The following is a 23,905-nucleotide window of genomic DNA, read 5'->3' as shown; positions in this document are numbered from 1 at the left end:
TCAATCATAGTATCATGTGAGACGATCTCACGAATTTTTATCTGTGACACAGGTCAATACTATCGATATTCACAATAAAAAGTAGCATAAAAAGTAATATTTTTTCATTGATGACCCAAATAAGATATTCGACCTACGAAATTGGTCCGTGAGACCGTCTCACAAGAGTTTTATACTGTGTGATAGTTTGATATAAGGATTATAAATCAATTTATATTAATAATATATTGATTTATATTTCTAAACTTTTGTAAAACTTAATCTTTTCGTAAAAATATGTAATCAATCAATATCTCGTTTGGATGGATCGGATTGTTACCATTACTTTGGCACGAAATGGTAAAATTACTATTATACCCTTGAGCGATTTACTAACTCACAGGTATGCGTCCAAATGACACTAATTGTTTATTATAATTTATTCGAATATGTTGTTTATCTACGAAGCAGCGACAAAAACAATCACAAACTCTAGCAGAGAGGGCGGGGATGATGAAGAATCTCTACGTGAAGTGGGTGCCGCCGCCGGATATGAATCGGAACACCGAGTGGTTCACGTACCCGGGTGTCTGGACCTCTTATATTCTGATTCTCTTCTTCTTCTGGTTACTATGTCTCTCCATCTTCAACTGTACCCCCGGCATCGCCTGGACGATTGTTAATCTCGGCCATTTCATTGTAAATCTCTGTTTTTATTGCAGTTTTTTCATCTGTTTCGGTGTTAGGGGCTTTTAGATTACGTTCTTCAGGGCTTTGAGTGTACAAAATCCTGATTTGATGTGTGTTTGTCTGTTGGGGATTATTAATGCTTGTGGATGGTTTCTGTTCTCTTATGTTGAATATACTCGGTCATGGTTCGATAGATAATTGGTTCCTTCCTGGTTATTACGTTATATGAGTTTGATTGGTGCTTGAGCTCTAAAGTATGCTTATTGTTAACTCTGCTTGTTTATTATACTCCTAATTTGATGCTGCCTAGGAATAATTAGGATTGAAAAGTAATGTATTTGGTGTTTTTGCAGCTGTTAAATGGCTTCTTGAAAGATGCTTTCTTTTTATCCTTTGAGCCTCTCCTTACTTCATCTTGATTTTTATATTCAGAAGTTCCAGCTCGATCCATATTACTTTGTTATACATCTATAATCTGGGAACATCTTTCGACCTGTCCAATGTTACATTCAAGTGAAACTCATTCCAGATGAATCACATCCTGGAGTTGATGCTTTTAATACAAACTGTTGGGTGTGTTAATTGTGTTATAGTAGCATCAGATAGTTGTTTTATGGGGGTGATATTTTTACAAATTTCGTTATAAACTGTATGGTCATTGTTGACGCTCCTACATTAATCTGGTCAGATTAACTTGGCAGTGCATCTATGCTTTTAAATGCAGGTGACTTACCACTTCTTCCATTGGAAGAAGGGGACTCCTTTTGCTGATGACCAGGGAATCTACAATAGATTAACTTGGTGGGAGCAGGTTGATAATGGGAAGCAGCTCACTCGCAATAGAAAGTTCCTCACGGTTGTACCTCTCGTTCTGTAAGCACTCCATCTACTCCTTCACAGAGACAACTCATCACTCGAAATTAGTTAACTATTATTAATTCATAAATCACTTCCCTCTTGTTTTACTTGCAGCTACTTGATTGCTTCACATACAACCGACTACCGACACCCTATGCTATTATTGAACACACTTGCAGTACTTGTTCTGGTTATAGCTAAGTTTCCGAATATGCATAAAGTTCGAATCTTTGGAATTAATGGAGATAATTGAGTTATATATTCTTCCTCAACCACGGCCTCAGATCTATATGGTATTTGCAGATATGGTTGGCTATATTCCTTTGTATAGAAGTTTGAAATCAAGAGGTGTACTACCAGTCGTAAATAGCATGGCTAATGTTATACAGTTAATTTAGCTTAAAGACTTAAAGTATATCTTTGTATTCATGTGCTTACTTTATAGTTTTAGCACACAGTCTTAGTTATGAAGGTTGTTCGAGATTGTATTATGAAAGGTTTGTTTAAAAGATTGTCATATTATGGTTCACATCGTGTAAGTATACATCATTATGCTTGGTAGTTTGAATTAATATATTTTTTTTTCAATTAATTATGAATAAAACATAGAATCTGTGAAATAACAAACTGTCATGGAACAAAGAAACTCGTCGAAAATTCTATAACATTGGTTCACGTGGAAAGATAGTTAGAAAACATCTGTCCAGAATGGTCTACCCAAAAAGAGCCAGACTTTGGTAAAGGCTTTCAACCCAGAACGGACAAAGTTGTGTGTCACTAAAAAAAATTAAAATTTAATCAAGGTATATAGGCCGAAAACATTAAGTAGTTGTATGTGATTAGATTATATGTTTTAAAAACATGGTCGATAGATATATTAACGCCACATATCAAGATTAAAAAGCTCAATAATTATTTTGCAATATTTTAAATAAAGTAGAAAGATTAAGCTAACTTTTAAGGAAGTATGTAATAAAACTTAAATAAAACTTGAATTTAGATATTTATTTCCAATTTGCCCATTAATTTTGCTTTATTTTTTTTACTTCAATTTTTTTAGAATAATTCTTGCTTGATTCAACCTAGTGATGTGTGGTTTTTTCTTATGACATATATTTTGATTTTGTTGAATATTTTGTAGCCTGAATTAAAATCTGGACTCAATATGAAGTTTCAATTTATATTTTTTTAAAAAAATATGAACCAAGTGAACATCAAATTTTTTCCGACTAATTGACGTGCAAGTTTTAAATATGTACGTATATATGCATATTTTATATATATACATACATATATAAAACTTCTCGTATTAGATATGTGTTTGAAAATAAATTAACAAACTACATACTTGTATAACTATTTGATATGTAAATTGAAAGTTCTGTTTTTTTTTTTTCCCGAAAAGAAAATTGAACTTCTTTGCCTGATATAGTTATTATATTTTGGTTTTGAAAATTAACTAAATCAAACTAAGTTAGATTTCCAAAAACTAATATTAGATTTATCAAAATTATTAATTAAATTATTCAAAATTATATTTATTAAAATGAATTAAATGGAATGAGCTTTAGGTGTACACTTGGTGGGATATTTTATTTTTTTAACATCGGTCTATTTTTTTTAAATGGTAAGATTGAAATTATTTTATAAAAATTCACTTGATAAAGTTATTTTTTTAATTAAATAATTGAATGGAGTTATTTTATAAATTTTCCTTGGTGTTGTTTTAGGCTTACAACCTAACCGATGGCATTGATGAACTCGTAGGGAAGATAGAGACCTGCTGCAAGCCGTGGCAGCGAATGGGGAGTCCGGAATCGGAGTCATGGAAGCAGCTCCTTCTCAGCTCAGTTCAATCCAATTCCCATCTTAACCATTGTTCTTACTTCCAGATTGTAACACAATTCTCTCACTTGTGTTTATGCTCATCGTTTATTCTAAATTCTCTCTGATATTTTTAATCTTCTGGACTTTCGACTGTAGGCTACTGTAGCATCGAACGGCAGACCCTCCAATCGAACTGTTGTTTTCAGGTTGGTTTCTTCAGCTCGATGATATATTGTGAAACGCACTTTTGTGTGATATCTTTGATCATATATTCTTTGGTTTGGCTTTCTGAATTCTGGGTTTTTATTGATATTCAGGGGATTCCAAGATGACGGCTATAAGATTCAAATCAACACCGATTCCCGCACTCAGAAGGTCTTTTTCGTTTCTTGTTTCTTCTCCCTTTTGTTGGAACTAGCAGTTCATCTGGTTTTGTTTGCGATGCAACGCTTGACCTTTGTTTTGCTGAATCCTTCTTGGGTTTGCTTGGTTTATGTGAGGATCTTAGCTTCATGAATTTGAAATCTTTTGTCACAATTGATCGAGCATCGCAACAAGAACGAAATTGAGGGTTTGAAAGCCTTTAATATTTGGATCATTTGAAATTCCTTACCAAGGATGCTATTTCAAATTCGAATATTTTGAAATCATTTCATTTTGAATTATTTGTCAAATCCAAATCAATGAATGCAAATGCTGACTATCTGAACGAAGTTTTCCACCAGTTTCATACCCTTTTTTTCAAGGATATAAAACCATTCTTCGACTAGTCAAATCAAATTTATGGTTTTGGCAAATATCATAGTATTACGGCCAGAGTTTGAAATTATCATCTCAGTCTTCACCTGTGTTGCTTATTTTCTGAGCATTTTACCCAATCTTTGGCAAGAGTTGTGTTAAAGACAGAAGAATCATTGTTGGTCCAGTTTCTTCAACTATGATTTTTAGATAACTGGGTTCTAACTTTCAACACTTTAAATGTTTGCAAGCAAATTTAATATTTTCTTTGTGTTGACTTCTATATTTCCACTTGCAAGTAATTTTCTGTTAAATTTCCGGAATTTACATGCACAACATTGCAGATTGATGATCTCAAGCACTGTCCATTCGCTGAGGTATAAAAATATTTTTTTAACCACAAGTTTGTGGTCGGTGTTTAATGGACCAAAGAGCTTCAATGCTTTTGCATTTCAAAAAGTTCATTTGATTTACTTGTCCTTGTTCGTACTTTGTGATAGTTCAGATTTGTTGGTATTTCACGAACTCTTGGGAGCAATTCCGCATTGGTGGGCAAGTAGATGTCATAGATGGAACAAATTCTGATCCAATTAAACTTCAGGTGACTCCGTGGCCTTTTTATTTTTATTGTGCCCCTTTTTATATCGCCATTTGCCTCAGCTGTTTATGTTTTGTTATCAGTGCGAGAAGCCAAAGTTTACACTTAATATAGTAATATATGAGCCTTAGCAGATCCAAGTGCTTAAGTCTAGCTTTGCGCCATTAATTGGGAGAACTAATTGATTGATGTTTGATAAGTTTGCCTGGTGCTTCATTTCTTGTGCTTTGTACACAACATGTTAAAATCTTAGATTGACTTGTGGTGTGGTCTTCCCTTTTGAATTTATAATATCTTTTGTAAATTTTTGATGAATCACAAATCAGGCGGTTTCCAATTTTGTTTCAGTTCATCTTATATGACCAGATATGGCGAAGAGAATAATCGTAAGAAACACAATCCATGTTTTGACAAGTAAAAACTGTCTATAAATACAGCTTTGTTTATTCGTAACAATAACCAGTAATGTGTATATTTTCCATTTATTTTATACGCGAAGCAAAGAGAGAAAGCTTGGTCAGCCTGCTCTCTTAAATCAAGAATGCAGTATTTGGCACCTGCACCAAGGCTTCCTTTTGCTAGTGAACAACAGCCAACAGAAATACCCACATTGGATCCTTCTGTGGGTCCTGTTGGTGCATTTTGCCTGCTTGTTCTGGACCCCGACCAGGTAAGAAACCTGTCGATACACTTCAATCTGAATTGGTTAACTTAACCCTTCCAAGAATGACATCATAAGTAGTTTTTACAGGTTGACTATTTAAATTTGAAGAGCAACGAGAGGTTGATATTTTCTGCAGGTCAGAATGGCAATGGAAAGACGCATTGGAGTGTGGAAAAAGTCAATCCTTAAATGCATAGGTGTTTCAATTGTTGCAACAATAATATGTCTACTTCCAATGATTTTCTTTGTATAATAAAGTAATGTGTTCCATTAACTAAATATAACAAGTTACCTTAAATAATCAATTCCTCATAGTCTCATACCTTCCACTTGATTAATTGAGCCAATGAAGCTTCATCTTTCAAACAAAAAAAAAATGCATAAACTTAGGGTTGGCCTAAATAGATATTTAGAATTTTGCCTTATCTGTGTTTTTTTATAATTATTTCTTGACAACATATTTCTAAACAACTAGAAAGCAGCAGTAAACACAGCAACAAATTCAAAACTAGGAAATATTTGGGATGCATAAGTAGCAGTTGTTCACATATTCCAAGATCAATTGATGTGTGTATATGCAGACAGACAATAGGAATGTATGTTACCAGCTAACATTTTCATAGAAGTTCTGTTCATTTGTAAAACAGAAAGCTGTATATCAAGAACTAGCAGCTAACATGTCCATGAGGCGGAGCGCGTAAGCTTTGGCTTCGCTATCTTTTTGTCCTCTTCAAGAGATATTAGGAGAAGATTGGATGGGTTCTCTATCATGAGTTTTGCCACCAGATATCCGGTTATGGACCATGTCTGATGTTTTCTCGCCTGTTTTCCGACATATCGTCCACTGATTCCATCATAGTATTCCGGCCAGCCATCTTTTGCCAGCCGCTGCTCTACCAACTCTATTGCTCTCTTTGCAATTTGGGGCCTTCCAGTTTTAATGCTTGCTGCTGTCAGTAGCCATAGAAGAACTACAAAAAACAAAAAACCCAATCACCAACCCTTCATTAGCTCACAGCGTACCACTTCTTTTTCACTTTTTTAATCACAATGCCAGGAGAAATTAGTCTCGTGGCAGAATTCTCGGAATATGATAACAAATGACGCACAAAAACAAATGCATACTCGGGGGTGCTCTTTAAGGAAAAAATAAACATGTAACTCTTGTAAAATTTGCCGTTGTGAAGCAATGGCTGAATATTTCATTAAATCATCCATTGCCATAAAATATCAACCAAACACAAGGGTTGTAAGAGGGCAACAAGTGACAACCGATGCAAATAGATCATACATGTACCTGGCCAAGATCCACCGTTGTGATAACTCCATCTAGTGTTCTTTGGGTCGCATCCGGTTACAATCCTCCATTCATGTCCTTCCAGAGCTGGATATGCGACTTTGAGTGGCATCTCCCCAATTAACTCTTCCCAGCGTTCCTCAATCAAATCCATTATTGCAGTAGCCTGTGCAGGTGTTGCTAAAGAGCTCAAAATAGCAATGCAGTTTCCAACTAGGAACCACCGGAAGTCCATGCGAGCTGGACTTACATTGCCAATGAAATAACCTCCTCTCAATGGCATAAATTCGAATACCCAATCTGGAATAGATTCAGGGATGACATTGAATTTGTTGACAGCAGTATGAGAATATTCTTCAGTTTTATAGCGATAAATGTTGTTCAATTGAGTGAAATCGAGCCAGTAGTAATTTCGTATATGATAACTCAGAGCAGTAATACGCTTGTCAATGCGCTCAATCAATTCCTTGCCATCATGCTCGGGTTTAAGCATCTGCCTCGCACACCTTAATGCGAAGAAGAAGAGGGCCTGAATTTCAATCGGATATCCGTACATTCCCTGCACCATATGAAGCCAATGTCAAACCTCCAAACTCGAGAAAAATAAACTATAGCAGCCTGACCAATAGAAGATTCAATTGCCAAAATGAACTGTCAATCAAATTTAAACTATTCTGCTAGTTTTTTTCCAACGGTGATCAATGAAAGACCCATGCACATTTACTAATGAGTGGGAAGATTAAATGGGAATTACACAGGGAGTGGTGACTTGGGAGGAAGCCGTTTTATGCATCGATGACTTTAGTAAGAACTTAAGCACTCTTGGATCAATCTCACTCAGCATCTATAAAATATTTAAGCAGAAATGTAATTGTACCATCCGCCTGTCGATCATGCTGCATCCATCTGCGCATAACAGTGTAGGAAATGTGTCAAATCCATCCGAGAGACAGAGGTTAAGCACCAATTTCATTCCTCTCTGCACCTCGGGTAACTCCGAAAGGGAATAGTCATGTGTGCATTTAGTGTACGACCTCAACAATATAATCCACCAGAATCCGGAGTCCACAGGTGCAACTCTTCCTATTGCGGTTCCTCCAAAATCTGCTTGCAGAATCTCCTTCTGACGCTCTGGGTCATGACCAACCTTGAAACTGGCAGGCATGACACCTTCTCCAAGGGTAAAGTTATCAATTCTCTTCTCCCAGCCTTGGAGGTGGAGAGTCTTTAACAGAAAGTTCTTTACGATGTCTACATCTGGATCCGTTTTCATCAGGCATGCTAGTCCACAAGGAACAAAGTCTCTTACAAAAACCTGCCAATCAAACGGTTAAATTACCCACTTCAGCATTCCACAAACGCCGTCAATTGAAAAGGAGTATTCCAAACTAGACAATTTGATATCATTGAAAAATGCATCAAAGTCAGTCGAATTTGAGGAAGACGCAAAAAACAAATCAAGAATTTGCAAGATGCTGGAAGGATTATCGGAATATTATATGGAAATCTTATAGTTTTTTCAAGAACATATAATAAGAGGAGAGAATGTAACGATCTCGTCAATCCGCCAATTATGCTCGAGACAATACTTTGCGCATATGCATGCATATACTCTAATTATTATGTAAACCCGCATATTTCACGCGATCTCCTCGTGTATGCATAACTACCATATGGTGGAATGAGAGTTCAAGAAAATGCAAATACCTGATTGTAGTTCAACGTCTCGCCGCCAGATTCATCGTTAATGGCGGCCAGTGCACCTACCCTCTGCCCTTTGAAGTTCACGTATGCTCTGGCAAGTAACTCCCACGCCTCTTCCATCATATTCCCAGGAGAGCTGTTTTCCGATCCACCGGTTCTCGATTGACCACCGATTGGTGATTCGGAAAGAGTATCCATGTTGATTCCAACGCTCGGTGACGGTTTCAATACCGACATCGCCTTTCCTCCGCCGCCTTCGTTTTTACCAATCACCTCCGTTTCGGTATTCTCTGCTCCGGCGAAGTCTTTGCTAGTCAGAGAGCTGGTATCCATTTCGCCTGACAAAGAATTGGAGTCTTCCGCCATCTCGGAAAGAACTTTACCGAAGGATTTCTCACCGCCCAGACTGAGATTCCTCCAAGCTTCTTCGATCGTATCAACACCTGCTTCAGATTTATCAGGATCACGGCTGGAAGGCTCGATACTTCCGAGTGCTGAATCCAAAGGCATGGCGGATTTAGAGAGCAAAAAAGATGTGTTTCTAGTGAGAGAAGGAAGGCGTAAAGATGAATACGTGGGAAGGGGTAGGTTCAAGAACACGTGAAGATTGCAGTCCCCGGGTACAGTGTCGTTCAGTTTACGCTAAAGTCGCGATACGAAGTCAGAAATCGCACTCGGCTGGCGTTTCAACATCGTGGTTTGAGGGAGTCGAATTGGAGAGAAAAGGTGTACGGAGGTGACGTTTGGTTTTCAGTTAAGAGGTTGAATGCATGGGGAGGAAGGAGATTTGATGGAATTATTTGCCCCTTCATTTTATATAAAAACGAAAATGCCATTTGCCTTTTACGTTGGGAATTGGGGAGGTTAAGCAGATGTAGAGTCGATGGAGTGTGGGGTTAATTTGGGAATATAGAAATTTTTGATTCATTGCTGGTGCAATTCAAATGACCCAATCATTTTCTGCCACTTGTTGTGCTTCTAACTAAATTTATTAGTTTTCTTAGCTATATTATGTGGCTTTTGAATATTAATTAATACATAAATTATATTAGTTTGAAGTTGCGCTAGCAGACCGAGCCGTCGCCAAAAATCCGTGGTCGGTCCGGTTCGACGATATGGCGTATTACGAAATGTTCAACTTAATCTAATTTAAGATGGATTACAGGTTAGTAAAACAACAAGCAAGCTAATCCGTAAAAAAAAGTTTGCAAAATATTTATAGGTATTGTTTGGTAAACGGATAAGAGAGATTGATAAATAATCCTCTTTATCCCACGTTTGGTACATTTTTAAAAAGCCCATGATAATATCATAAGCTCGTGATAAATAATTTTATACAAGGATAAAATATCCCTTTTATGAGATGTAATGATTTTAATTTAATAATAAAAACACCACAAATGACTTCATTGCACTCAATATATAGAAATCTTAAACTTTAAAATATGATCACATCCTATATGTGAGCGAGTTCTAAATTAGTCTCACTAAATGATAATTATATAAATGATTTTTATAAATCTCTGCTAATAGGTAGAAATTAAAATCAATAAAATATTTTTATTTATTTTTATATATTATATAATATGATAATTATATATATGTTTTTTATAAATCTCAATAAAATTATTAGTATCACTCGATTAACCTTAAAAATTATATTTGACTTGACTCATAAAATCAAGGGCTCGATTATCATATTATATAATATATATAAAATTAGGTAAAAAATAAATAAATATGAACTCAAGCAACAGTTATGAAATTATAATTATGATAAGGTTAATTTTGTCATTATAATCTAATATATAAATTTAATCACTATTATTAAAATCATACCAAATATTATATATATATTTATCGAGGACCTGCATTGATAGGGAACATTTTTTCTATCTGATGTGGCTGAGTCTTCTTTTGTTTCGAAATCCTCTTTTTTAAAAGCCTACTTTTAAAAGTCGGACGGGAAGTGGTGTTTGCATGAGCTCATAGGGCAAGATGAAGATCCGGAAAAAGGTTAAACAGATCGTCAAGAACTTCACCTTGGCATGCTTCCAGAAGCGCTGAAAAGACAGCATTAAATCCTTCTAAATAAGAAATAATATATATATATATATATCTTCATTGATTTTTTAGAAAAATAAGTTGAAAAATTATTAATGATGATTTTTGTGAACTTAAGATAATATATTTTATACTTTTATTATTATTTTAAAAATACTACTAAAAACTTAAGATTTTATCAATAAACTCTTCGATTTCTTTTTAATTTGTATACATTTATATCATTTTAAAAAATATTATTATTTACATTTACATTTATTTTATAAATAAAATTGAAAACTTGTTTTTTTTTCTTTTGCTAAAATGGAAAAAAAATTGAAAATCAATGTTACTTATTAATTATTTAATTCCCTAATCACGATATCTAATTATATATCAATCGGTTTGACACGATCAATAATTGAAAAACTATATTTCTATTTAAATGGACATTGATGTTTTCTCATGTATCTCCCTAGCACATAAATATACTTATAAAAATATCAATGTAATGTCTAATATTTTACACAAACTTTTCAATTTTTTTTTATAGTTTGTATACATTTATATCTTTTTAATAATAATTATTATTTAGTGATATTATATTAAGAATTTTTTGTGGTAATATCGTGTTCTTACTATTTTTTACTCTTTTGTGTCATTTTATTAATAAAATAATTCCATAATAATTTTATCTCTGTAACATTAGACACTAGTACATATATATTTTTGCATAGAATACAACGTCATCAATTTTTTTTTAGAAAAATACGTAGAAAATTAGCAATGTTAATTTTTGTGAAATTCAAAATAATAAATTTTATAGTTTTATTATTATTTTAAAAATACTACTAAAAACTTGAAGTTTTATCAATAAACTCTTCAATTTTTTCTAGTCTATATACATCTATATCATTTAAAAAATTATTATTATTATTTATATTTATATTTATATTACAAATAAATTCAAACTTTCTTTTTTCTAAAATGAAAAAGAAATCGGAAATTAATGTCACTTATTCATTATTAAATTTCTTAATAATAATTGTTCATTATGTATCAATTGATTTGACATGATCAACAATTGTAAAACAAAAATTTAATTTAAAAGGACAATGCTGTTTTATCATGTCTCTAGCACATAAATATATTTACAAAAATATCAATATAATATTCAATTTTTACACATATTATATTTACAAATATATCAATATAATGTCTAATTTTTACACACATGGATAGATTACTAGTTTGACCAATTCACGAAAACATTTAGGGATATATGTCTAAGAATCACACGGTTTTACCACATACAGAAGTAATTTTTCAGACGGACATCCAGGTTTCCATTGGCTATTGCTACTGGTTTTCTTCCCTAAACAGAAGTTGACACATGATGGGTTTCTATCCGCCTTTCAAACATTCACAATTACATGATTGATGCTGAAATATATAATTTTGGCAAACAATTTCAGCAGCAACAACAAGTGCAAAACTTTTGAGTCCGGAAACAGATTCTTAATGACTCACTTGCTTATCGCCGCCGCACAAATTTGAAGAAAAACAAACAATGCGTGAGGAAGAAAAGCCGGAAAAAGAAAGAAAGAAACAGCCGCAGAATCATGTTTAAGGTAAAACGGACAGGCATTCATATGAAGCGCCACCAGACCTACACATTCATACTGGCCACTCAATATGACTACATAAAACTGCTTGGTCGGAAAATGAGAGCCGACTGATAAATTGCGAGCGTAAATGATATCTATCCATCTGCCCATTTCATTTAAAGCAAGCCTGTGCATGAACACGGAACTATGACCACAAACCATGGTGTTACCCATCAATAAAACATAACTCCTGAAAAAGGAAAAATGATTAATTCAGACTCAGAAACTGTAAATATAGACTAATATCAGGAGAAAAAGCAATAAGGTGGACAGAAAGAGTTCAAACAAGATAAAATCAATGTAATTTTGTAAAGCACCAATTTTCTCTAACAAACATGCCAGCAATTCCTTCTATGCAGCAGTTATATCCAACACAATGAAAAGTTGTAAATGTTGACATCGGCATCCAGTCATTTTCAGATGGAACAAACAATTGTACCTGTTTCTCTTTTTTAGGGGAAATGCTTTTGACTTTTTGCAATTTTTAAAATGAAATGTTGATGATTTAATCCATACATCATCCAGTTAGTAGGATTATCCTGGACACAAAAGCTTCTGGCATAAACTACATAAAAGGCTGGATTGGAAGCATCATAGTATTTACCTTTCAAGATCATTAACCCAGAAGATGAGTGGGAATTTTCTAAAGTTTAATCTAATCAATCCATAAAGCCAATACCGGGGATCGGATACCAGATCAATTAATTACAATTTATATGGTGCTAGGAATTTATAATTTGCAGCTCCATAACATGTGGCGAGGAAAGGGGAAATGTTAAGCAAACTGAAAAATATAATGAGCAGGTCTTCCTAATTATATATTTAACAACTAACTTTTCAATATCCATTCCATTGAAATTTCTTAATAGGTTACTTCATTAATCTGCCAAGCAAAATATCCTACAGCACACCAAAGCAAGATGATTCAGGGGAATATAAAATATATTTAGCACAACATAAAAAATATAATATGCAATTAAAACAAGAACAAAACATGTTAAAACTATGTAAAACAGCAGCAACAACAAATACTTTCCAGCTTATATCATAATAATCACCATACGAACAAAATGTGATCAATATATCTAATTCTTAAATGTTAATGTAATTAGATATTAAGAGGGTCAAACTGTGATGACTAAGACCCACTGCAGTAGCCAATAAATGTTAATGTAATTAGATATGAAGAGTGTCAAACTGTGATGACTACCAATTTCTCAGACGACACATAGTTTGCAACAAATGAACCAAAAATGTTCCAGAGCCTGCCAGCGGAAACCAACAATTATGGTCTCACATAATTTTTATAGTGTATACCTTGCTTAAAATGCACACTGGAGAGGTAGAAAAAACATCATAATAAACATTTAATCCGTTTGACAACCAATCATGAACTGTTAGTTTTAATCATTTTTCTTACGAACCCCACTTCAACTCAATGATACGGTAATGAAAAACGCCACTCAATTTATAGTAAATGGCAAAATACATTGAGTTTCCATACATGCTTTAGATCTTATATAAAAAATATTCTTTGAATGATCAAGCAGGGAAATCTGTAGGACCGAGCGCTTGCCGCTTTACCAAAAGTTATAGCTAACAGTAATGGTGCAACTCAAATCTTTTAAACTGCACAGCAGCTCAAGCNAGAAAAATAAGTTGAAAAATTATTAATGATGATTTTTGTGAACTTAAGATAATATATTTTATACTTTTATTATTATTTTAAAAATACTACTAAAAACTTAAGATTTTATCAATAAACTCTTCGATTTCTTTTTAATTTGTATACATTTATATCATTTTAAAAAATATTATTATTTACATTTACATTTATTTTATAAATAAAATTGAAAACTTGTTTTTTTTTCTTTTGCTAAAATGGAAAAAAAATTGAAAATCAATGTTACTTATTAATTATTTAATTCCCTAATCACGATATCTAATTATATATCAATCGGTTTGACACGATCAATAATTGAAAAACTATATTTCTATTTAAATGGACATTGATGTTTTCTCATGTATCTCCCTAGCACATAAATATACTTATAAAAATATCAATGTAATGTCTAATATTTTACACAAACTTTTCAATTTTTTTTTATAGTTTGTATACATTTATATCTTTTTAATAATAATTATTATTTAGTGATATTATATTAAGAATTTTTTGTGGTAATATCGTGTTCTTACTATTTTTTACTCTTTTGTGTCATTTTATTAATAAAATAATTCCATAATAATTTTATCTCTGTAACATTAGACACTAGTACATATATATTTTTGCATAGAATACAACGTCATCAATTTTTTTTTAGAAAAATACGTAGAAAATTAGCAATGTTAATTTTTGTGAAATTCAAAATAATAAATTTTATAGTTTTATTATTATTTTAAAAATACTACTAAAAACTTGAAGTTTTATCAATAAACTCTTCAATTTTTTCTAGTCTATATACATCTATATCATTTAAAAAATTATTATTATTATTTATATTTATATTTATATTACAAATAAATTCAAACTTTCTTTTTTCTAAAATGAAAAAGAAATCGGAAATTAATGTCACTTATTCATTATTAAATTTCTTAATAATAATTGTTCATTATGTATCAATTGATTTGACATGATCAACAATTGTAAAACAAAAATTTAATTTAAAAGGACAATGCTGTTTTATCATGTCTCTAGCACATAAATATATTTACAAAAATATCAATATAATATTCAATTTTTACACATATTATATTTACAAATATATCAATATAATGTCTAATTTTTACACACATGGATAGATTACTAGTTTGACCAATTCACGAAAACATTTAGGGATATATGTCTAAGAATCACACGGTTTTACCACATACAGAAGTAATTTTTCAGACGGACATCCAGGTTTCCATTGGCTATTGCTACTGGTTTTCTTCCCTAAACAGAAGTTGACACATGATGGGTTTCTATCCGCCTTTCAAACATTCACAATTACATGATTGATGCTGAAATATATAATTTTGGCAAACAATTTCAGCAGCAACAACAAGTGCAAAACTTTTGAGTCCGGAAACAGATTCTTAATGACTCACTTGCTTATCGCCGCCGCACAAATTTGAAGAAAAACAAACAATGCGTGAGGAAGAAAAGCCGGAAAAAGAAAGAAAGAAACAGCCGCAGAATCATGTTTAAGGTAAAACGGACAGGCATTCATATGAAGCGCCACCAGACCTACACATTCATACTGGCCACTCAATATGACTACATAAAACTGCTTGGTCGGAAAATGAGAGCCGACTGATAAATTGCGAGCGTAAATGATATCTATCCATCTGCCCATTTCATTTAAAGCAAGCCTGTGCATGAACACGGAACTATGACCACAAACCATGGTGTTACCCATCAATAAAACATAACTCCTGAAAAAGGAAAAATGATTAATTCAGACTCAGAAACTGTAAATATAGACTAATATCAGGAGAAAAAGCAATAAGGTGGACAGAAAGAGTTCAAACAAGATAAAATCAATGTAATTTTGTAAAGCACCAATTTTCTCTAACAAACATGCCAGCAATTCCTTCTATGCAGCAGTTATATCCAACACAATGAAAAGTTGTAAATGTTGACATCGGCATCCAGTCATTTTCAGATGGAACAAACAATTGTACCTGTTTCTCTTTTTTAGGGGAAATGCTTTTGACTTTTTGCAATTTTTAAAATGAAATGTTGATGATTTAATCCATACATCATCCAGTTAGTAGGATTATCCTGGACACAAAAGCTTCTGGCATAAACTACATAAAAGGCTGGATTGGAAGCATCATAGTATTTACCTTTCAAGATCATTAACCCAGAAGATGAGTGGGAATTTTCTAAAGTTTAATCTAATCAATCCATAAAGCCAATACCGGGGATCGGATACCAGATCAATTAATTACAATTTATATGGTGCTAGGAATTTATAATTTGCAGCTCCATAACATGTGGCGAGGAAAGGGGAAATGTTAAGCAAACTGAAAAATATAATGAGCAGGTCTTCCTAATTATATATTTAACAACTAACTTTTCAATATCCATTCCATTGAAATTTCTTAATAGGTTACTTCATTAATCTGCCAAGCAAAATATCCTACAGCACACCAAAGCAAGATGATTCAGGGGAATATAAAATATATTTAGCACAACATAAAAAATATAATATGCAATTAAAACAAGAACAAAACATGTTAAAACTATGTAAAACAGCAGCAACAACAAATACTTTCCAGCTTATATCATAATAATCACCATACGAACAAAATGTGATCAATATATCTAATTCTTAAATGTTAATGTAATTAGATATTAAGAGGGTCAAACTGTGATGACTAAGACCCACTGCAGTAGCCAATAAATGTTAATGTAATTAGATATGAAGAGTGTCAAACTGTGATGACTACCAATTTCTCAGACGACACATAGTTTGCAACAAATGAACCAAAAATGTTCCAGAGCCTGCCAGCGGAAACCAACAATTATGGTCTCACATAATTTTTATAGTGTATACCTTGCTTAAAATGCACACTGGAGAGGTAGAAAAAACATCATAATAAACATTTAATCCGTTTGACAACCAATCATGAACTGTTAGTTTTAATCATTTTTCTTACGAACCCCACTTCAACTCAATGATACGGTAATGAAAAACGCCACTCAATTTATAGTAAATGGCAAAATACATTGAGTTTCCATACATGCTTTAGATCTTATATAAAAAATATTCTTTGAATGATCAAGCAGGGAAATCTGTAGGACCGAGCGCTTGCCGCTTTACCAAAAGTTATAGCTAACAGTAATGGTGCAACTCAAATCTTTTAAACTGCACAGCAGCTCAAGCACCACGGTTCGATTGCTCTACCAAGCAGGGACAATTATTGCACCAAACAATCTCCCTCCCAATAATTGCACTCCTTGCAATCAATGGGAATCGAACCCGTGACCTTGGCTCTGATACCAATTGTAGGACCGCGCACTTGTCGCGTTACCAAAAGCTATAGCTAGTAGTAATGATGCAACTCAAATCTTTTAAACCGCACAGTAGTTCAAGCACCACGGTTCGATTGCTTTACAAAGCAGAGACAATTATTGCACCCAACAAAATCCAATGAAGAAGAAATACAGGGGAAACATTATGAATCACGAAGATGTTTGGCACATATACTCGACAGAAAGCCTGGCAAGCATCTTACATAAAAATAGTTAAAGTTATTAGACTAAAGAAGTAAAAAAGGTCTTCTCCAAGTCTACTGAATCCCATAGCTTAATATGTTGTTATCAATATGAGCTGATCAAATTTAAACAATCTTCACCAATGCCAAGTACTACAGTTTTGAATAAATGACAAATGTAACATGATAAATGCAAGTAAAATGCTTACGACTTACCAAAAGAAGACTCACGTCTCAAACTATTGTCACACTATAGGAGCTGAAAAGTTGAAAAAGTGCAGCTTGATTTGTCGGTTCTAGATTTTCATTAATAACATGATAAATGCAAGTAAAATGCTTACAACTTACCAAAAGAAGACTCGGGTCTCAAACTATTGTCACACTATAGGAGCTGAAAAGTTGAAAAGTGCAGCTTGATTTGCAGGTTCTAGATTTTCATTAATAACATGATAAATGCAAGTAAAATGCTTACAACTTACCAAAAGAAGACTCGAGTCTCAAACTATTGTCACACTATAGGAGCTGCAAAGTTGAAAAAGTGCAGCTTGATTTGCAGGTTCTAGATTTTCATTAATAATTTGGGGTAATGTTCCCGGGGAGCGAGCTGAAAGATTTGCCAGGGTGGCCACCAAAAATTGTTTTGGATCCTTGATTTCTGGAAGAGGGTCGTCTTCTTTCCTCCCAGCATTATAAAGTTGAACAAATGTTGTATTATAACCAACACTTTCACCAAAGTCTGGAACTTCGGTGTCCTCTTCAACTCTCTCCTGCTCTGGTCGTGAAAGAAGAGTGATTATGCTGTCAAGCATTTTTCCCCAGAGCTTGGAATCTGCTGGTGCCAAAGATTCACTCAGAAGTCTAACAGAAGCAACTGAAGTTAATTTGAGCTCCGAGGAACCTGTGATCAGCTTAAGATTTGGTACCCAAAACTGCTCTAAAATTGTACGAAATACATCCGGTTGAACAGCATTCATTGAGCCTGCAAGGTTCTGAGAACCATGCTTGGCTAGGAAAAGTGACATAAATAGAATAAGAGACTTCACAAACTTCACCGTTCTATTATACTGCAGCCGTTTAAACAAAGCGACCCATATGTGGCTTATGTATGGTGAGATGACATCAAATCCAAGGTTCTCTACCACAGTGTTGAGCACATAAAATCCTTGTTCATCAGTACTCGGAGTTGAAACTAACGTGTTAAAAATCCCGAGGACATTAGATAACCTTCCCTGTTGGTTTAGTTCATTAGGTGCTTTTCTGAGGAAAGCTTGGAGCAAACGAACCAGCGCTGGAACATTTGCAGATTTTTTCCATGATTCAGGTAGAAGGAGGATAGCAAAAATCTCCATATAATTACCTGGCAATGGGGATACATTCAAGTCAACAAGCTGAGCAAGGAGTTGGAATGCATAAGGGAAGAACTCGCTGACATCTCTGGATAATATCATTTGCAGTGTAGGGAGTAGACTTGTCTCTAAAAAAGAAATGAGTGATGGGTCCCGCTCACAGGCCCGTCTAATAAGAAGAGCCACTGATTCAAACAGATAGTGGTTGAAGACAGGATTTTTAGGGTTCTCGCACACCCTGTTCAGAACTATTGTCAAACCATTAATGCATGGTAAAGCAACCTCACGAGAAACAATTGCGAGACCAAGAACCCTCATGATACACTTCATCACATACTGATTCTCTTCAGATTCTGGCTTCTGCAAGTCACCGAAAAGATTTGTCATTAGTGCGAGCAGAAATGGACTGATATCCTCACCTGAGTATCTTGCCTTTCCTCCGTCATCTTTGACAAGCAAAAGCTTCTCAATGCAGCTGGAAGCATATGAGTGGACCACATTTGATTCTGAGCCAAGAAATCGAACAACATCAGGTAGCAATGCAAGTGCAACATGTTTGGAGATCTGATATCTAAACATGGTGAAGAATTTCAATGCACCAGCCTTTAACATGGGAAACACATCCACTACCTGACTTTGCAGCTCTGGTACAATCACAGATCCAAAAAAGCTCTGGACATCCACAAGATCAGTGGAGACAGAAGTATCACCAGCTTTCTTTGTGGCAAGGGAGACAACCAAATATATTGCACAATCTTTGTGTTTCCAATTTGCAGCTGGGCTTTGCGCAAATGAAGCCAAAAGAGATTGCACCTGCGCAGAAACCTTTTCAGTGACCTTCTCCTTGTAATTCAAGGCAATTCCCTTCAGGAGTTCACAGGCAATCCTCCTCCTTGTGTCGAGGTCACTCCCTTCCATATCCCTCCTTATGTATTCCACATAATTCATTTCAAACAGTTCTTCATCCTCGTCCCTCAACATCACATTTGGAATCACGATACTCTGACAAATCTGTTGCAAAATATCATCCCTTCCGAATAGAGTATGATGAACGCTAGTGCTAACCGTGGTCAGAAACTTAATAGCGGTCACAGTCAGCCTTTCCCTACTAGAAGAATTTGACGTGGCCACCAAAAGTCCCCATACTGCCTCTGCAAACCCACTCAAATATTTCTGAAATAAGTCCTCCTCTTTCTCCATATACAAACTAATATTCTCGCATACAGCAGCTCGCAAATCATCAACCAAAGCGAGCCCATCGGGACCACTATCCTCCAACACACTGTATTTTGTGGTTAAATACTTCAAGAACTCGGTCATCCACTCGTCCATATGATCCTCGAAAAACTCAGGTAACTCCATAAAATTAAGCGAATAGAAAATCCTACAGCACAACCTCTGAGATTCTATGTATGGCTTGAGCGAACTTGCATTTGCAGCCCCAGAAGAAACGGCTTCTTCTACATAACTTGCAGTCCTTTTAAACACTTCCAGCAACGGTTTTGCAAAATGATCAAGACAGTACTTTAAATCAAGTAACAACTCGTTGGTTTTAAACTGGTACCTGAATTTCTTAAACAATGAATTAATGGAGGTCAGAACCCCATTAACTGAAGCATAGTCCTTCCCCTGGCTCAACTTATCCAAAGTCAACACGAGCTCAGGTAATAAAGTCGGCCAAGCTTTAGGAAAATCATGCTTCCCAATGATAGTGAGGGCTTCACTTAACTGCGCCTGAATTTTCGGAGAGGCACTAACCATCAAACTAACTATCAGGGATCTAATCTGGTCCTTTTCCTGCTCAGGTATGACTGGGTTTTGGGCCCCGGATGGATCACCAGCTTGCGAGGTCCAACAAGCTTTAAGGTAGTTCTTGAAGTTCACAGCTGCAGCTTGCCGGATCTGCTCGTCGACAGATGGCCTGGCAACGAGACGAAGCACGGCAAGGCCATAGTCAGGCCTATCAGCAGCCTCCGCCAAAGCCTTCTCCGCCTGGCGACGAGGTTCAGGCATAGGGGACAGGGTGTTGAGGAAACACTGTGAGAGAAATTGCAGAGTTTCTGGGTTCCAGTCCATTTTCGACCTCAAGCTCTCAGCTCGTAGCTATATGGTCTAGGGTTTATACAATATTTTGAAATGGTAAGCAAAAAAAAATCCGATTCCTCAAACGAAATCGATTGCTAAGAATAAATAAATGATAGATATATGGATACAGATCTAATGTACGTCTATTTGGGGACAGAATACCTGAGAGCGAGATTGGGAGATCGATTCGCAGACTCGAGTGAATTTGAACAAAGAGAGCTAGAGGTAGGGGATGGGGGGGAAGGACTCGAGAGCATACCAAATCTGTTTATTTATTTACGGCAAGATTACTTCATTTTATTGGGCCTATACTAAGCCCATTTTGATACTTTCTTCTATAGTCATTAATTGGATTATTATTTAAATTATTTTATTGATTGATTTTTACTATTAATTAATTTACATCATTATAACTCGAAGAATTATTTATTCAGTTTTCTTTCCAAAAAAATTATAAATTTACTCCGTTCTATAAAACAGAATTGATCATTCAATATTATACTCATATTTTTTTTTCTGCTATAAGTATAATAATTTAAAATTAATGTAAAAATTTTATGTAAAATATATAATTTGAACTTTGTGGTATCAAGGTCAGATGAAACTTTTAAGTTTATTTAGTTTTTACTGTAATTTTAATTATTTTTTTGGCCAAATGATTGATAAAATAGTATATATAAGTATAATAATTTAAAATTAATGTATAAAGTTTATGTAAAATATATAATTTGAACTTTGTGGTATAATAACTATTTGGAGAAATTCGATAGAGCATGCTATTATAGAGTTGATCTCTCGTTACACTATCTGTGTATACCCAATTTATATTTACAATGAAAAATAATATTTTTAATAAATAATTTACTTTTTTTTATAAATTAGGTCGCATTGGAAATCCGTCTTACGAATGTGAGATGGTTTCACAAATTTTTTTTTTTTAATATTATAAAAGTAAATCATATAGAACATCTCAATCCAAAAATAGATATGTACTAGAAAATTCAAATTTGACGTGGTGTTGGAAATTGAATTAGATTTACAACGTATAATAATATTATATATATTTATTTTATATGATACATATAAATATTGATATCAAATAATTATATGAACATAAAATATATTTATTTGTGTGCTTAACTAATACTGATCATCACATGTCTCTTGATCCCCCAAGATGATTACAATAGTAATTTTCCCAATTCCATACCTCCGACAGATATTTATCATCATCCATCAGCTCCGGCAGCTCAATCTCCGCCCAAAAGTCATCAACGCCTCCACCTTCAACAGCGGCGCCACTCTTCTCAACCACCATCTTGGCTGCCAATGCAGCGGCTGCCTGGATATCCCTGGCGGTGCTGGTGGACGGCCGCGGCAAGCGCTCGATTACTTCAGGGAAATTGAGCTGAGCCTTGTGGCCTTTGAGACAATGGGCAGCGACGTCGTATGCTCTCGCAGCCATCTCCGGCGAAGGGAAAGACCCTAGCCATATTCGATTCTTTTTCTTGGGCTCCCGGATTTCTGAAACCCATTTTCCCCACCGTCGTTTGCGCACGCCTCTGTAAAGTGGGTGGCGCGTGTCGCTAAGTGCTCCAGCTTGTTTCGAGGAATTTGCGACGACGGCGGAGTTGTCGTCTTTGGTGTCGCCTGATGGTGGTTGCTCCATTGCAAATCAAACTCAGCATGCATGCCAGATTGGCAATATTGCAGTAATATTTATGCTTTCTTGGTTAGGACTTGGGACCAGAAGAAAACCTTAATTCACGAATATGCCCCCAAACCTCGACCTCAAAAAAAAATTTTAAAATAACAAATGAAGCTATGTAATAATTATTTTTCTTAATATTCCCAAAAATATTATATTTTTAGATCCAATACATTTTATTAATTTTTATATTTGAACAAAAAGATTTCAAATTCATAATAATAAATGCATTTGTGTATATGCAAATACACTTGATAATATATTTCAAATACAAATTAGTTATTTTCTGAGTCATCATTGTGAATTTCAAATTCATCCTAACATTGAATCATTTCAAACAATATCTTCAAATACTTTCTCAAATCAAAATCTTTCGTCCAAACACACATTTTGACTTTGATGAACAATAACCGACGAACAACTAATATCTACTTACAAAATCATCTAACCAATATAACATGCGTGCTCGCTGTTAATAATTTGAAAACAACATTAACCACTTACAATTTGGATCGGACCTTAATTATGACAATGTTGCAATTTGGTCAAATTTCCAATAAAATGTTTGTAAGATTCTGCAAGACAAACGTAAAATACCCTATTTGCGATCAAGTAGATTAAGAATACATCACTTTACGATAAATCTATATACATAGATAACAACATAATCTACGATTCTATAACCATTTGCATCAGAAGATACAAAAATATATAATAAATCAATATCTTATAATTTAAACAGTTAACTATGAATTGATATTTATTATTGTAGATGATTTTTTATTTTTGACAAATTTAACCTTAAAACAAGACTCGATATGTCATGGTCAAGGCGCTTGAAAGTTATTGGTCCCCTTGATCGAGTTCACATGAACAAAAACAACACGAGAATTAGGTGACTTAAGCTTCACTTTTTTGTCCTTTTCATCGGTTTCTTTTATTATTTAGGAGGAATTAAATAAATATAGTGAAATTACATTATTTTTTTAATCTTTAACAAATTATATGTGATCATTTTGATCAATTGCTGTGGTCCTGGGTATGCATCTTACATACTAGGTTAGACTAGAAATTAGATTTTGGAGGTTCCGAACTTACTTGACAAAGAATTTTGCTACATTACACTAAGACATCAGTCTTATATAAAGTCATCAATTTGGAAATTTCCTTGAACTTTCGACGTACGTTGGCTCCAATATATACATGTTCTTGCGACTTTCCAAAGAATCCACATACAATGATACATGTGGTTGTTGGTCTTGCATAACTTTAAGGTAGCATTTGGTTTGCAGAATTAAATGCATCAATTAATGTTTTAATTTTAAAATTTTTTTTTACCAAACATACTGTTATTGATATATAGATTAATTATGGTTTATCATATTATAATATCACTTCTATTATCACGGTGTCATTTTTTATGAATTGATTCAAAATAAAAATCCGTATCACAAAATTAACAATATATCATAAGAAATTTTGTATTATCATGACGAAGG

The 23,905-nt window shown here is 34.1% G+C and overlaps 5 protein-coding genes across 11 annotated transcripts; 2 read left to right on the top strand and 3 right to left on the bottom strand.

Annotated features, from left to right (window-relative positions):
• Nucleotides 1–415: 415 nt before the first annotated feature.
• LOC140970756 (uncharacterized) lies at nucleotides 416–2,056 on the top strand. The gene is made up of 3 exons (XM_073432646.1): nucleotides 416–678; nucleotides 1,394–1,542; nucleotides 1,642–2,056. Exons 1-3 carry the CDS (start codon nucleotides 490–492, stop codon nucleotides 1,778–1,780), a joined length of 477 nt encoding a protein of 158 aa, XP_073288747.1. The 5' UTR covers nucleotides 416–489; the 3' UTR covers nucleotides 1,781–2,056.
• Nucleotides 2,057–3,234: 1,178 nt separating this feature from the next.
• LOC140970755 (pyridoxine/pyridoxamine 5'-phosphate oxidase 2-like) lies at nucleotides 3,235–5,659 on the top strand. 4 transcript variants are annotated; one of them, XM_073432642.1, is made up of 7 exons: nucleotides 3,235–3,422; nucleotides 3,511–3,560; nucleotides 3,672–3,729; nucleotides 4,437–4,469; nucleotides 4,598–4,693; nucleotides 5,190–5,360; nucleotides 5,491–5,659. In XM_073432642.1, the coding sequence occupies exons 1-7, from the start codon at nucleotides 3,330–3,332 to the stop codon at nucleotides 5,605–5,607; spliced, it is 618 nt and encodes a 205-aa protein (XP_073288743.1). In that variant the 5' UTR covers nucleotides 3,235–3,329; the 3' UTR covers nucleotides 5,608–5,659. The 4 variants fall into 4 exon arrangements, with proteins under 4 accessions (XP_073288743.1, XP_073288745.1, XP_073288744.1 ...); XM_073432644.1 differs by having other exon boundaries at nucleotides 5,442–5,659; XM_073432643.1 differs by having other exon boundaries at nucleotides 5,433–5,659.
• A 101-nt stretch (nucleotides 5,660–5,760) lies between these two features.
• On the bottom strand, nucleotides 5,761–9,209 carry LOC140970754 (probable alkaline/neutral invertase F). Its single transcript, XM_073432641.1, has 4 exons — nucleotides 8,359–9,209; nucleotides 7,529–7,966; nucleotides 6,652–7,210; nucleotides 5,761–6,325 (listed from the first exon to the last, which is right to left on the bottom strand). Exons 1-4 carry the CDS (start codon nucleotides 8,863–8,865, stop codon nucleotides 6,027–6,029), a joined length of 1,803 nt encoding a protein of 600 aa, XP_073288742.1. The 5' UTR covers nucleotides 8,866–9,209; the 3' UTR covers nucleotides 5,761–6,026.
• Nucleotides 9,210–15,135: 5,926 nt separating this feature from the next.
• On the bottom strand, nucleotides 15,136–20,950 carry LOC140970751 (exportin-2-like). 4 transcript variants are annotated; one of them, XR_012174182.1, is made up of 4 exons: nucleotides 17,747–20,945; nucleotides 17,616–17,658; nucleotides 17,484–17,526; nucleotides 15,136–15,479 (listed from the first exon to the last, which is right to left on the bottom strand). XR_012174182.1 is itself a non-coding variant. In XM_073432639.1 (3 exons), the coding sequence occupies exon 2, from the start codon at nucleotides 20,687–20,689 to the stop codon at nucleotides 17,765–17,767; it is 2,925 nt and encodes a 974-aa protein (XP_073288740.1). In that variant the 5' UTR covers nucleotides 20,690–20,725; nucleotides 20,861–20,950; the 3' UTR covers nucleotides 15,136–15,479; nucleotides 17,747–17,764. The 4 variants fall into 4 exon arrangements, 2 of the variants coding, with proteins under 2 accessions (XP_073288740.1, XP_073288739.1); XR_012174181.1 differs by lacking the exon at nucleotides 17,616–17,658; XM_073432639.1 differs by lacking the exons at nucleotides 17,484–17,526; nucleotides 17,616–17,658 and having other exon boundaries at nucleotides 17,747–20,725; nucleotides 20,861–20,950.
• A 794-nt stretch (nucleotides 20,951–21,744) lies between these two features.
• Nucleotides 21,745–22,375, bottom strand: LOC140970752 (ethylene-responsive transcription factor ERF023-like). The gene has a single exon (XM_073432640.1). The coding sequence runs from the start codon at nucleotides 22,365–22,367 to the stop codon at nucleotides 21,852–21,854; it is 516 nt and encodes a 171-aa protein (XP_073288741.1). The 5' UTR covers nucleotides 22,368–22,375; the 3' UTR covers nucleotides 21,745–21,851.
• Between the last annotated feature and the right edge of the window lie 1,530 nt (nucleotides 22,376–23,905).

This window comes from Primulina huaijiensis, chromosome 2 (assembly GCF_012295235.1).
Source record: "Primulina huaijiensis isolate GDHJ02 chromosome 2, ASM1229523v2, whole genome shotgun sequence".
NCBI lineage: Eukaryota > Viridiplantae > Streptophyta > Magnoliopsida > Lamiales > Gesneriaceae > Primulina > Primulina huaijiensis.
Note: the sequence above shows the minus strand (reverse complement) of the source record. Positions and strands in the feature narration are given on the sequence as shown.

Bases quoted from the DNA above. Each gene is read 5' to 3' on its own strand.
- LOC140970754 (XM_073432641.1), bottom strand. From the start codon at position 8,865: ATGCCTTTGGATTCAGCACTCGGAAGTATCGAGCCTTCCAGCCGTGAT. The intron at 7,211-7,528 runs GTACAATTACAT...CATATGGTGCAG, and splicing joins GCATGATCGACAGGCGGATG to GGAATGTACGGATATCCGAT. The intron at 6,326-6,651 runs GTACATGTATGA...TGTTTTTTGTAG, and splicing joins CAACGGTGGATCTTGGCCAG to TTCTTCTATGGCTACTGACA.
- LOC140970756 (XM_073432646.1), top strand. From the start codon at position 490: ATGATGAAGAATCTCTACGTGAAGTGGGTGCCGCCGCCGGATATGAAT. The intron at 679-1,393 runs GTAAATCTCTGT...TTTTAAATGCAG, and splicing joins TTAATCTCGGCCATTTCATT to GTGACTTACCACTTCTTCCA. The intron at 1,543-1,641 runs GTAAGCACTCCA...TTTTACTTGCAG, and splicing joins ACGGTTGTACCTCTCGTTCT to CTACTTGATTGCTTCACATA.
- LOC140970755 (XM_073432642.1), top strand. From the start codon at position 3,330: ATGGGGAGTCCGGAATCGGAGTCATGGAAGCAGCTCCTTCTCAGCTCA. The intron at 4,470-4,597 runs GTATAAAAATAT...GTGATAGTTCAG, and splicing joins AGCACTGTCCATTCGCTGAG to ATTTGTTGGTATTTCACGAA. The intron at 5,361-5,490 runs GTAAGAAACCTG...TATTTTCTGCAG, and splicing joins TTGTTCTGGACCCCGACCAG to GTCAGAATGGCAATGGAAAG.
- LOC140970752 (XM_073432640.1), bottom strand. From the start codon at position 22,367: ATGGAGCAACCACCATCAGGCGACACCAAAGACGACAACTCCGCCGTC.
- LOC140970751 (XM_073432639.1), bottom strand. From the start codon at position 20,689: ATGGACTGGAACCCAGAAACTCTGCAATTTCTCTCACAGTGTTTCCTC.